At 61.0% G+C, this 13204-nt stretch overlaps 1 protein-coding gene across 1 annotated transcript in view; it reads right to left on the reverse strand.

Annotated features, from left to right (window-relative positions):
• Positions 1-6837: 6837 nt before the first annotated feature.
• Positions 6838-13204, reverse strand: part of LOC122114422 (neuroendocrine protein 7B2) — a 42518-nt gene continuing 36151 nt past the window's right edge. Inside the window, exons 5-6 of the mRNA XM_042687585.1 lie at positions 10093-10146; positions 6838-7058 (exon numbers count right to left, since the gene is read on the reverse strand). Coding sequence (XP_042543519.1) covers positions 6963-7058; positions 10093-10146 — 150 coding nt within the window. The 3' untranslated portion in view covers positions 6838-6962. The remainder of the gene's footprint in view (positions 7059-10092; positions 10147-13204) is intronic.

Here is a 13204-nt window from a genome sequence, read left to right on the forward strand (position 1 = left end):
GGGTCAGGCTGGGAGGGTCAGGTGTGGGAGGGGTCAGGTGTGGGAGGGTCAGGCTGGGAGGGTCAGGCTGGGAGGGTCAGGCTGGGAGGGTCAGGCTGGGAGGGGTCAGGCTGGGAGGGGTCAGGGTGGGAGGGGTCAGGCTGGGAGGGGTCAGGTGTGAGAGGGGTCAGTGTGGGAGGGTCAGGCTGGGAGGGTCAGGTGTGGGAGGGGTCAGTGTGGGAGGGTCAGGCTGGGAGGGTCAGGTGTGGGAGGAGTCAGGCTGGGAGGGTCAGGCTGGGAGGGTCAGGCTGGGAGGGTCAGGCTGGGAGGGTCAGGTGTGAGAGGGGTCAGGCTGGGAGGGTCAGGCTGGGAGGGTCAGGCTGGGAGGGTCAGGCTGGGAGGGTCAGGTGTGGGAGGGTCAGGCTGGGAGGGTCAGGCTGGGAGGGTCAGGCTGGGAGGGTCAGGTGTGGGAGGGTCAGGCTGGGAGGGGTCAGGCTGGGAGGGTCAGGCTGGGAGGGTCAGGTGTGAGAGGGGTCAGGCTGGGAGGGTCAGGCTGGGAGGGTCAGGCTGGGAGGGTCAGGCTGGGAGGGTCAGGCTGGGAGGGTCAGGCTGGGAGGGTCAGGCTGGGAGGGTCAGGCTGGGAGGGGTCAGTGTGGGAGGGTCAGGTGTGGGAGGGTCAGGCTGGGAGGGTCAGGGTGGGCAGGTAGCACTTGCTGCTTTACTTCGGAAGCTGGGCCTCAGGCAGGCGTGCGTTTTAGGTCTTGGTCTGTTCCCTGCTGGTGCCTTTCCTCCCTAGACTAAGAAGCTGCGCATCTGGAAGATGCCTTCTCACTCTTTCTTACAAGACTGATGACATGTAAACGCCCCTTGCTGCAGAGCAGTGCCTCCGGCTGGATGTTTGTCTGTCCGTGCTGCAGGGAGCTCTGTGGACGATGCTCTCTAGAGAAAAGCAGTGCCTCCTGAGAAGGCTCAGAGGAGGAGAGCCGTTCCCGGCCGGCCAGTGTACTGAGGACCTGGGAGGTGAGATCCGAACCGCACTGAGCCCCGCAGACCGGAGACACTTTCCAGGAGATGAGCTAACCCTGTCTGTGCTGTCTGCAAGACCAGAGAGACCCGATGACCCGCTCACCGCCGCCGTGAGTCCCCACGGGCCTGCCAGGCCCTCAGCCTTGGCCTCCGCGTCTTCAGGGCGTCTGTGGGGACCTGGGCCCCGAGGCCATGTCAGACCCCCCAGGCACAGGGCCCGCCCGCCCCCAACTCCACACCTGCCAGGGCAGGGGACTGTGGAAGGGATCCTTGGCGAGGTGAAAAGCTTTGGGAAGCTAACCCTGGTCACAGCGATCAGTGATCGGCCACGGGCAGCACGGGGTGAACTTCCCTCAGACAAGTTCCTGTAGCTGTCCCTTCTGCAAAACCTTTGTCTAGCGAGACCTGAGGGCTCCAGCCTGGCCTCTTGTTTTTCTAGTCTTAGTGGAAAGAGGAAGGGGGGAGAGGGGGGAGAGCTTCAGGCCTGGGGAGGGAAGAATACGGTGCTTTCCAATAGGAAGGACACATTATTCCAGAAAATGCAGCTTCCCGTAAGTGTCCCTGAACTTTAGCTCCGTAGACCTACTTATTTTCTCTTCTTTTCTTTTCCTTTCCTTTCTCTTTCTTCCCTTCCTTCCTTCCTTCCTACCTACTTCCTTCCCTCCTACCTACTTCCTTCCTTCCTTCTCCTTCCTTCCTTCTTCCTTCCTGCCTTCCTTCTTCCTTCCTTCCTTCTTTCCTTCCTTCCTTCCTTCCTTGTTCCTTCCTTCCTTCCTTCCTTCCTTCATTCCTTCTTTGCTTCTTTCCTTCCTTCCTTCTTCTTTCCTTCTTCCTTCCTTCTTCCCTCTTCCTTCCTTTCCTTCCTTCCTTCCTTCCTCCTTCCTTCCTCCTTTCCTTCCTTCTTTCCTTCCTTCCTTCCTTCTTCCTTCCTTCTTCCTTCCTTCCTTCCTTCCCTCCTTCCTTCCTTCATTCCTTCCTTCTTCCTTCCTTCCCTCCCTCCTTCCTTCCTTCCTTCCTTCCTTCTTCCTTCCTTCCTTCCTTCCTTCCTTCTTTCCTTCCTTCCTTCCTTCTTCCCTCTTCCTTCCACCAGTACTGGGACTTGAACTCAGCCTTGTGCTATCACCCGGCTTTTGGCTCAAGGTCAGACCTCTATTTGCTCTTACTTCTTTTGTGTTTCTTTGTGTGTGTGCCAGGCTTGGGGCTTGAGTTTAGGCTCTGGTGCTGTCTCTGGGCTCTAAAGCTCAAGGCTTTGTTGCTCTAACACTTGAGCCACAGCTTCACTTCTGGCTTATTTCAGATGGTTATTTGAAGATAACCGTCTCACGGACTTTCCTGCCCCAGCTGGCTTTGAGCCATGGTCCTCAGACCTCAGCCTCCTAAGTAGCTGGGATTACAGGTGTGAGCCCGGCATCTGACTCGCTTCTGTTTTGAGACGGGGTCATGCTGTGTGTCAAGGGCCGAGGCCGGTCTGGGTGGCAGTTATTTCCATGTGTGCTCTATGCCATCAATCTAGGGATTTTACCACTGATTTCTTAACTTTTTTTATTTTGAAAAACAAGATCTAGTGTCCAGGGAAGGACATTTGAGAGGCAGGCTTCGCTCCGATGCCCGCCTTCCGCTGAGCTTTGAGGGATCGGGAAATATCTCCTTGTAATTCACCTGGAGAAAGCAAGGAAGTGACAGGATTTTGGAGTAGCCGTGTGGTTCTAGAAGCTTCCTTACAAACCATATGAGGCTGGAAAGAGTCCATGAGAGGAGCTGACCAAAGACCTGGGGCCAGGAAATAAATTCAAGTGAAGCAAAGCATGCCTTTCAGATCTGGGTAGAATTTTGCAAGACTAATTATAGCTGTGTGTCAGAGAAGAGTCGTTTCCTACTTCTCCACGTCCCTCCCGGGCCTGAGTTTCGTCTACTCTCTCTCTCTGTCTCCACTCGGCAATGGCGTGCAATGATTCCTAAAACTGACGGTGTGCCAGAGTCAGGAGAGGAGCTTAAAAAACAAAAAACGATGGCCACAGACTATTGAATCAGAATTTCCTGGGATGGGACCCAAGAATCTGCATTTTCTACACAGCTCCACAGAGGACTCTGACAAGCAGCCGGGTCTGGGAACCGCTGGTGTAGGGGAAAGAATTCTGTGAGCCCTTCCTCAAGCACAAGTGGCTAGAACCATGTTCGTCAGCTCGACTCACGGATTGAGGAAACAGGAGCTACACCGGCGTCACAGCATGGCCGGAGCATCCGGGGAAGGCCCCGCGCCCCCCCCGGCCGTCCAGCCAGCCCAGTCCCTCACACTCTGCTCCGCTGGTGACCCTCCAGCCCGCTGGAGTTGTTTCTGGAAAAGCATTTCGCTCCCCCTTCTGTGTCTAATTCCTTGTGAAACTTGGTCTCTCCCTTCCTCCTTCACCACATATGTAGATGAATCCTGAGGCCACTGTGCCCTGTGTTCCAAGAGCCTTCAAGTTCATTGCTACAAGAAACGCTCAGCTTCTAATGCATATTGTTTTTCGATATCTCTTTCCAAATTGCCAGTACAGTTTCCATTTCTGGGAAATTACATAGACGTGTCTGGATCCAGCTCTTTTATCTTTGCATTTCTAGCTGCTCTGTTTTCCTTCTTTCTTCCCATCAAATCCTCATATTTTGACATTTTTAAGACCAGCTCTTCCTTGATCTTTTCCTTCCTATAATACATGGAATTGAAATGAGCCCATTCTCCTTGGTGAGCCTTCTCGCCAGACACAGACCTCTCTGAAGTTCAGATTGTCTTCCTGCGAGTGGGTTAACATCACACAAAGCTTGTGGTTTCACCCATCATAAACAAGAGTGTTTAAGTGAGCTCTGTTTCTTCTCTTCCCAAGAAACACAGAAAGGTTGGGGCAGAGTGAAATGAATTTATCAAAAGAAAAGATGCTTATTTAAAATGGTGGCCGTAAAAATAAGAAAACTGACCCAGTGGGAAGAATTTCCAAGTTGCTTTAACTTAAAAGGAAATATTCTTGTAGACATCCACAGTGAATCAGGATGAAAACACGTTGGCCCCTCGGAAAGCTATTCTGTTCGCTGTCCAAAATCGCCCTTTCTCTGGGGCTGTAAGAGGAGGCAGCCCGTGTGTGGACTGGCATCAGATCCCATTTAACTGGGGAAGGTGGCATGCACAGTTGCTCTGAGCCTAGGGGCAGCTTTGTATCAAGCATATGCATTTCACAGAAGAAACACTAGCCTCACATTTTCAATCCTCTGCTCTACTTAACAAAAATTCTGCAATGTGGTTTCAGTTGTGCATTTGTTTATTTATTTATTTTTGGGTCCGGTCGTGGGGCCTGAACTCTGGGCCTGGGCGCTGTCCCTCAGTTCTTCAGCTCAAGGCGAGCGCTCTACCACTTGAGCCACAGCGCCACTTCCGGCTTTTTTCTTTTTGCTTATGTGGTGCTGGGGAATCGAACCCAGAGCCTCAGGCATGCAAGGCAAGTGCTCTACCCCTGAGCCACCTTCCCAGCCTGCTTCTCAACCATTTCACTGTCCTCTGGCTTCCCTGCCAGTCAGAGCAGGGTGTAGCCATTGCCTCCGCCCGGCCCGGCCGCCCTGGGGGATGGTTTCTGCAACTGACAATCTGACTGAGTTTCACGTTCTTGCAGCTCTGCCACCTCCCTGGACCATGGCCGTTTCCCGGCAATTCTGGGGCAGATTCGGGGACCCGGAGCCCCTGTGGCTGAGGCCGAGTCTGTGGAATGACTCCGTGAAGACCTGCATCTCCGAAGGCTTTCGGAGGAGGAGGAGGAGGTTTCTGCCACCCTGGGCTAGCTGGGTGAGCGTGGCAGGTCCCGTGCGGGCTCGCGGGTGTGGGTGGGTGGCCGTGTCCTGGGGCTGTGGAGCCGGTGGTGGCTCTGAATCTCCAGGACCGCATCCCTGCTCCTGCTCTCCGGACGGAGCCCCGGCCCCGGCAGAAACCACTGGCATCGGCGCCCTTCCAGGAATCCCAGCACATGCAATCTGACAGTCACCCCTCAGTGACTCGGGCTGGTGACTCTTGGTTCGAGGTAGGAGAAGTGGAGATTTTTAGATCTGCCTGTCTCTCGGCCTGTTTGTCTGTCTGTCCCTCTCCTCCCTCTCATTCCCCCTCCCTCCCCAGCAATGAGAGGAAGCATTCTCCTAGAACAGCCTGGTTGTAAACTCCTTGGGCTGGGCTGTGTGCAGGCTCGTGCCAGCAGCAGGCGTCCGTCCGTCCGTCCGTCCCCACAGTGAGTCCGGCAAGACGAATGGCCGTCCCCATCCTGGCTCTGGGGCTGACGTTCTTCTGTTCTTTTGTTTTCCAGAGGTCCCGGGTGTCTTCCTGCTTTCAAAGCGCCCAGTCTGCATCCTTGCAGAAAGCGGAACAGGCTGACCCGGAGGGGAGGCCATGCCAGTGCCCCGCAAACGCGGCGTCCCCACGCCGGTGTGGACTGGACCCCGCACAGCTGTCCCTGCTGCCCTGGCCACGGGGTCGCCAGCCGGCAGCAGCCGGAGGCCCTGCCCCTCAGCCCAGCGGCCGGAGGCCCTCCTGCCCCTCAGCCCGGCAGCCGGAGGCCCTCCTGCCCCTCAGCCCGGCAGCCAGAGGCCCTGCCCCTCAGCCTGGTGGCCAGAGGCCCTGCCCCTCAGCCTGGTGGCCGGAGGCCCTGCCCCTCGTCCTGGCAGCAGCCGGAGGCCCTGCCCCTCAGCCCGGCGGCCGGAGGCCCTCCTGCCCCTCAGCCCGCGCCCCTTCTCCCACAGGGCCCGACGAAGCTGTCCTCACCGCCTTCGGGCCTCACGCTTGCAGCCCCGTTCACGCGTGCTCCGGCCGGCGCACACTGTAGTCCGCTTTTACCGTTAAACCACAAACGTGGTTCTGGTTTGGAAAACGTCGGCTCGGGGCGAGCTGGCCCAGGACGGTGGCCCAGCCCCCGCGGCTGGTCGCCCTCCACATCCCTACCCTGACCCGCCGCGGAGCTCCCCCCGCAGAGGGCTCTGTCCTTGCCCACGACGCTCGCAGCCACGCGCCAGCCGCTGCTCAGGCTTCCCTAATTATCCAACTAATGGTATTTTTGTCTGGATTCAAATCTGATTTATACACGTTTGACTTGGCTCCTATGTCTCGCTGAAGCCCATTTTTCCCACCCGTTTGCTTACTGAAAGACTGTGTGCCGTGGTCTCACAGAGAGCGCACGCAGGTCTGTGAGCAGTCCTAACCAGCCCGCCTGCCAGGCAGAGCTGCCGTTAAGAGCTGATAAGGTCACGAGTGTCAAGCTCCCCTGTTACAAAAAGGACTTGTGAGCTGGTGGCTCACACCTGTCATCCCAGCTACTCAGGAGGCTGAGATCTGAGGATCACGGTTCAAAGCCAGCCTGGGCGGGAAAGTCTGTAAGACTCTTATCTCCAGTAAACCACTAGAAACCCAGAAGTGGTGCTGTGGCTCAAGTAGTAGCGTGCTAGCCGTGAGCATAGAAGCCAGAGACGGCACTAAGCTTTCCCTTCGAGCTCCAGCCACTGAGGGCACACACCTACACCCACACGTGTGTTTTCCAGCCTCCCCTTGAGCATAAACTTCATCACATCAAAGGCCAGCTTTTTACACAGCACAGCCCAAACACCATTTTTTTTTTTGCCAGTCCTGGGGCTTGAACTCAGGGCCTGGGCGCTGTCCCTGAGCTTTTCTTGCTCAAGGCTAGCACTTTACCATTTGGGCCACTTCTGGCTTTTCCTGTGCATGTGGAGCTGAGGAATGGAGCCCAGGGCTGCCCGCATGGTAGGCGGGCACTCTGCCACCCAGCCGCCTTCCCAGCCCCCCAACACCATTTTAAACTGCGAGTGATCGGGTCATTTCATAGGCGTGGATTTTATTGTACTCAACATACACATTTTAACTTTGATGCTTCTTGCAGAGCCTGGCGGAGGGGGCAGGCCGGCCGGGGGTGGCATGCATGCGGGAGGGCCTGCCACCGCTACTCTGAGTCCTCCTCCTCCTCCGGGAAGTGGGGGGCAGACTTCTTTGCGACGACGTTGTCCAGCCTCTGTCCTTGCAGGTAGGGATTGGCACTCTGGGAAACACAATTTGGGGTTAGCGGGCCTCAGAGAAGGGCCGTCTGCCGTCCGCTGTGGGTCCACAGCGGGGTACGGGGGGCCGCCATGCGCAGACAGAGCTGCAAACTTCACTCATGCAGTCCCATGGGGAACATGTCACCAACTGTCTTCATCAATACAACGTGCTCTCTGAAAAAGGATTCTTTTTGACCTAAAGATTTTTTTTGGCCAGGGGGAACAGCTCCTAAGCTCTTGCTACTTAGCCACCAAGACCCCTGCGGCCCTTATTCAGGTGGGAGAATCTGAAATGCATTGAGTTATTTTACAAGAAGAACGCTGCCAAGTAGACAGAGTGGGCCAAGGAGGAACTGCATCTCAGCCACGGCTTGCTTCCAATACATAGCCAAGTTGGGGGCTCTAGCCATCTTTCCCATTCCCCCCCCCCACCCCCCGGGCTCAGAGGGAAGGGACTTATCTGGAAGGATCCTTTGTGTTTGGGGACAAGACTCCACAGTCTGAAATCTCTTTCATCTGCTGATGTTCTGAATGACTCAGGGTTTTCCCATTCATTCTCTAAATGCATATCTTTTTTTTTTTTTTTTGAGGTTTGGATTTGAACTAGACATTGGAGCTTTCAGCACAGTCTTTAGCGTGCAAAAAAATGCAAGAGTCTCGGAAGATATTTGTTTACTGAAACTGCCTTCCAGTAATGAGCACAAACACAAGAAATCTGCTGTAGTGATGAATGATCGTGCTGCCGGCCCCGCAGGGAAGGACTGGGGCTGCTCACGGCACAGGAGAACCCAGACGCCCTTCAGACGTGAGCAGACATTCTCTAAGGGAGAAGGGGTGGATCCTGGGCTCCGCAGTTTGGTTTCTGTTTTGTTTTACCAGTCCTGGGGTTTGAACTCAGGGCCTGGGCGCTGTCCCTGAGCTCCTCTTGCTCAAGGCTAGCGCTCTACCACTTGAGCCACAGCGCCACTTCTGGCTTTTTTGGTGTACTGAGGAATTGAACCCAGGGCTTTGCGCTGGCTTGGCAAACATTCTACCACTGAGCCACCTTCCCAGCCTAGGGCTGGGCAATTTGCAAGCATCCTTTCATAATCTGACAAGTAAAAATATCAACCATCCTGAAAGATGTGCTTGCTATACTTGCTCTGCAAAACCCGCATCACAAACAAGGTAAAAATTGCAACAGCCCACGTCCCCATAGTTTAGAAAGTGACGCGTCACAAGAAGCCATGCCTAAAATATCGAGGATGCTTCTTCTGTTGGGGACTGCCGGTGGCAGGGCCCGGGAGAGGGCCTCTGGGGTTGGAGAGGCAGGTGTGCTCAGCCTCCTCAGTGTGTCTCTGCTGAGTGGCAGCAGCCATCCTGCGACTCTACACTGAGGGAGCATGGGAGATGCTCCTCGTACTCGCCAGCTCTGGGGTTGAAACGCTGGTGTGTTTAAAATCCACAGACAGCATCTCAGGTATTAAAAAGACGCAGCTTCAGAGTAAAAAAATCCTGCAAAGTCATTCAAGAGTAAACCGGTCTCTTCTTCGTTGAGCAAACAGGGATTCAGAGGGTGGTATAACCTGGCCTGGGGTTCATTCCAGCGGATGTGCCCAAGGGAAGGCCAGAGCCGCACTCAGCCGCTCAGGCCCCGTGCTGTTTTGAGGCGGTGCCAGGCAGCCCAGGGGCCCCTGCAGGCACCTCTCCCCGGGGCAGGGGAAGAGACGGTGGCTTACTCAGGGGACTTGACTGCGTTTCACAGCCTCTGCAGAGGGTCCTGGCTCTCCCGGGCCTCCGGGAGCCCTGGGCGGAGGCTTGGCTGCCCTGGGGAAGCAAGGCCGGTTTCTTTCCATTGGGTTGTGCTGTGGCCAGGGCGCAGCTGCTGTCTCCGGGGAGCTGGGCCGCCCTCAGGGCTGTCTCCCCGTCCTGAGACGCAGGGACGGGTCCTGAGAGCGAGCTGCCCGGAGCTGAGGGCACAGCACCTTCTTCCCTAAATTCCACGTGAAGGAAATCAAGGCTAAAGTAAAACCCTTCGTGCTGCATCTTGGCTGGAGTACGTCCCTTCGTCTGGCCGCTGCGGGCCGGCAGCAGCCCACTCAGGGTCGGCCATCGGTCTTATTATTTCCATGGGGAGCTACCCGAGCACGTGCCTGGTACAGCAGGTGTGTTCTGAGCTCCTCTCAAGATCACATCACACCCTTCCCGTCACGTCTGCCGTCGGGAGCCGTGATCACCGAGAACCCCTCACAGCCCATGTGCGGCCCCAGGAGCAGCTTCCGAAGTGACAGCTCTGCCGGGGTTGTGTCAGCCCCCGGGGGCCTCGGGGCTGGTGCTGGGACAGGCGTCTACACCTCTTTGAGCACTCGACTAGGTTGCCAGAGCTGGTCAGAGAGGCTGCAGACCCGGCCAGTAGCCTGGGTGGGTGTGTGGTTTGAGTCGTGCATTTGTGTAGCTGAAGGGACTGGTGGCTTCCGTGGGGCAGTGGCGGCCTGCGTGCCCGCGGGCCTGTGTGCCCAGCAGCAGCGGCCTGTGTGCCCGTGGGCCTGCGCGCCCAGCGGCGGCCTGCGCGCCGGGGCCTGTGTGTGGGAGGCAGGCGCTGCTAGCCTCGGGGTCTCAGCGCGACCTGGATGCTCCACTGTCGTGCGGTGGCCGCGGCCTGGACCCCGCCACAGCCCCGCCGTGGGCTGCCGTGAGAGAACGCGAAGCCTGCTCTGCACTTGGTGCTGGCCTTGTCCCCAAGGCCGGGCAGGGCTGCGGGAGCAGGAAGCTTGCCTGGCGTGACCTTTGCCCCCCTCAGAACTGTGACCTGGAGCCCAGCGCGTCCCAGGGACTGATGCAGCCGTGGTGCCATCCTCACTGCCCCCAGAGACCACCAGGGGGCGCGCAGGCTTTGGGGAGGGCCCCCCAAAGCCCGGGCTAGGGGCCCTCCCGGGCGCCATGGGGATCTCCTGGCGGTGATCTCTGCCACACAGGACCAGGTGAGGACCCGCTACTTCTCCCCACACCGCAGCCAGCCCACCGGCCCCCCCTCGGAAGAACGGCCCGCAGCCTCACCCGCCGCCTGCGTCTCTGTCCGCCCTTCATCTTCTCCAGCAGGAGTTTCTTGTTCTGGCGTGGGGAGAAAAGAAAACACACATGCACGCGTATGGATCGGATTTGGGGACTGTCTGGTCGGAGCAGTGCAGGGTGTGTCTGCTGGCCATGTGCATGCGTGTATTTTGGAAAGCTAGAAGGAAGGAATGTGGGTCCAGGCGCCGGCGAGAGCGAGGCCGGCGCCGCGCAGCCTTTCCGAGGCCGCGTGGTCCGCACTCACGGACGCGGGGTTCGGAGCCCTGCGCTTCACTTTGAACAGCCCTCGTTTACCATAAATAACCTCGTCTCAGCGTCGACCCCTCACGAGCAGTCTCGTAGCAGCGTCCTGTGTGCAGGACGGAGGCCGCTCTGCGGGCCTCGCCCGGGACACCCGCGGGCTGCCACGCTTTAAAAACTACCAAAAACCCAGGTTCGTGGAGAAAGGCCAGCGCTGCGGGGGGGGAGGCGGGCTGCGTGTGCCCGTTCGTGCGAGTGTCTCCACACCCGCGGCGTCCCCAGCGCGCTGCCCACGCGAGGTCTGGCCGGCACACGCACGGAGACTGCACGAGGCAGAGCGCGAGCCCCGGAGGCCACGCGGGGGAGTCATCTGCGGGCTCCCGGGCCCGGTCCCGGTGCTTGTGCTCCTGCCGGGGCGGGGCTCAGGTGCGGGGCGGGGCTCAGGTGCGGGGCTCAGGTGCGGGGCGGGGCTCAGGTGCGGGGCGGGGCTCAGGTCCGGGGCTGGGGTCAGGTGCGGGGCTCAGGTGCGGGGCGGGGCTCAGGTGCGGGGCGGGGCTCAGGTGCGGGGCGGGGTCAGGTGCGGGGCGGGGCTCAGGTGCGGGGCGGGGTCAGGTGCGGGGCGGGGCTCAGGGGCGGGGCGGGGCTCAGGTGCGGGGCGGGGCTCAGGTGCGGGGCGGGGCTCAGGTCCGGGGCTGGGGTCAGGTGCGGGGCTCAGGTGCGGGGCGGGGCTCAGGTGCGGGGCGGGGCTCAGGTGCGGGGCGGGGCTCAGGTCCGGGGCTGGGGTCAGGTGCGGGGCTCAGGGGCGGGGCGGGGCTCAGGTGCGGGGCTCAGGTTTGGGCTCAGGTGCGGGGCGGGGTCAGGTGCGGGGCGGGGCTCAGGGGCGGGGCGGGGTCAGGTGCGGGGCGGGGTCAGGTGCGGGGCGGGGCTCAGGGGCGGACGGGCTGACAGGTCACACCGGCCTCCGTCAGCCTCCTCTGGGCAGGGCTCGTGCAGACCGCACCGTAAGTCTCCATTCGGCAGCCAGTGGCAGAGGCCTGCAGGGCCCTCCTCCCTGGAAGAGCCCGACTCCTCCACCGGCCCGGGAAGTGTTCGGGCTTCAAGGCAGGCGCAGGGAGGAGGCCGAGGTCGGCGCCGCGGGGTGGCTCCCGTCCGTGGCTCTGTCACGGCCTTCCAGCACCGTCCGGCTCTGGAGGCCGACAGCGGGCTCTCAGAGAAACGGCTCCAGCACGAGGGCCAGGACGGGCGCAGGGGAGGGAGGCCGGCCTGTCCCACGAGGACTCCCGCCGCGGGGAGGGAGGCCGGCCTGGAGAGAGGCCACGCGCCGCGGGGAGGGAGGCCGGCCTGGAGAGAGGCCACGCGCCGCGGGGAGGGAGGCCGGCCTGGAGAGAGGCCAGCCGGCTAGTTTAGGACACACTGGCCATCAAAACTAGACGCAGGAAATTCCCGGGTCCATGACTCAGTGCTCGGAGCTCAGGGAGAGCTCCCGGGAGCGGCTAGCGCCGCACGCCCCGCGCACGCCCCGCGCGCCCCGCGCACGCCCCGCGCACGCCCCGCGCACGCCCCGCACGCCCCGCGCACGCCCCGCGCACGCCCCGCGCACGCCCCGCACGCCCCGCGCACGCCCCGCGCACGCCCCGCGCACGCCCCGCACGCCCCGCGCACGCCCCGCACGCCCCGCGCACGCCCCGCGCACGCCCCCGCGCACGCCCCGCACGCCCCGCGCACGCCCCGCGCACGCCCCGCACGCCCCGCGCACGCCCCGCGCACGCCCCGCACGCCCCGCACGCCCCGCGCGCGCCCCGCGCGCCCCCCGCGCGCCCCGCGCGCGCCCCGCGCGCCCCCCGCACGCCCCCCGCACGCCCCGCGCACGCCCCCCGCACGCCCCCCGCACGCCCCGCATGCCCCACGCACGCCCCGCACGCCCCGCGCACGCCCCCGCGCACGCGCCCCCGCACGCCCCGCACGCCCCGCACGCCCCGCGCACGCCTCGCGCACGCCCCACACGCCCCGCGCACGCCCCGCAGCAGCCAGGACTGTCCAAGGGCAAGCGATGGCTGCTCACTAGCAACACAGGAACCAGAGCAAGAGCACAGGTCCGGAGGGACACCGCGGCAGGAAGCGGACCTGGCGAAGCGGAGCGAGGAGCGGCGGCTCTAACGACTGCCGAGCAGCACAGTGCTCCCCAGCGCAGAAATGACAACGTGCCGGCTGCGGGCGGCGCCGGGCGGAGAAGGCGTGGAGGGCCCGCACAGTCCGTCCCACGGACTCCTGAGAAACACCCGACCTCCGCGGGCGACGTCTCGGAAGGCAGGAGGGGACGCCGGCCCTGCCTCCTCCCTGCAGGCTCCGCTCCATCAGGCTCTGGCGACAAGGCGGCACAGCATTTGGGATGAAGCTTTCACTCGTGGAGGTGACGTCCTTGAGAGAGCACCATTCAGCACTGTGTAAGGGGAGGACCGAGGTCGCAGGTCAGCACTCGGCTGTGAGCGTGTAAGGAGAGGACTGAGGTCGCAGGTCAGCACTCGGCTGTGTGTAAGGGGAGGACCGAGGTCACAGGTCAGCACTCGGCTGTGAGCGTGTAAGGGGAGGACCGAGGTCGCAGGTCAGCACTCGGCTGTGAGCGTGTAAGGAGAGGACTGAGGTCGCAGGTCAGCACTCGGCTGTGTGTAAGGGGAGGACCGAGGTCACAGGTCAGCACTCGGCTGTGAGCGTGTAAGGGGAGGACCGAGGTCGCAGGTCAGCACTCGGCTGTGAGCGTGTAAGGAGAGGACTGAGGTCGCAGGTCAGCACTCGGCTGTGTGTAAGGGGAGGACCGAGGTCACAGGTCAGCACTCGGCTGTGAGCGTGTAAGGGGAGG

This window comes from Dipodomys spectabilis, unplaced genomic scaffold (genome assembly GCF_019054845.1).
Source record: "Dipodomys spectabilis isolate Male_0828 unplaced genomic scaffold, ASM1905484v1 ptg000108l, whole genome shotgun sequence".
Classification (NCBI taxonomy): domain Eukaryota; kingdom Metazoa; phylum Chordata; class Mammalia; order Rodentia; family Heteromyidae; genus Dipodomys; species Dipodomys spectabilis.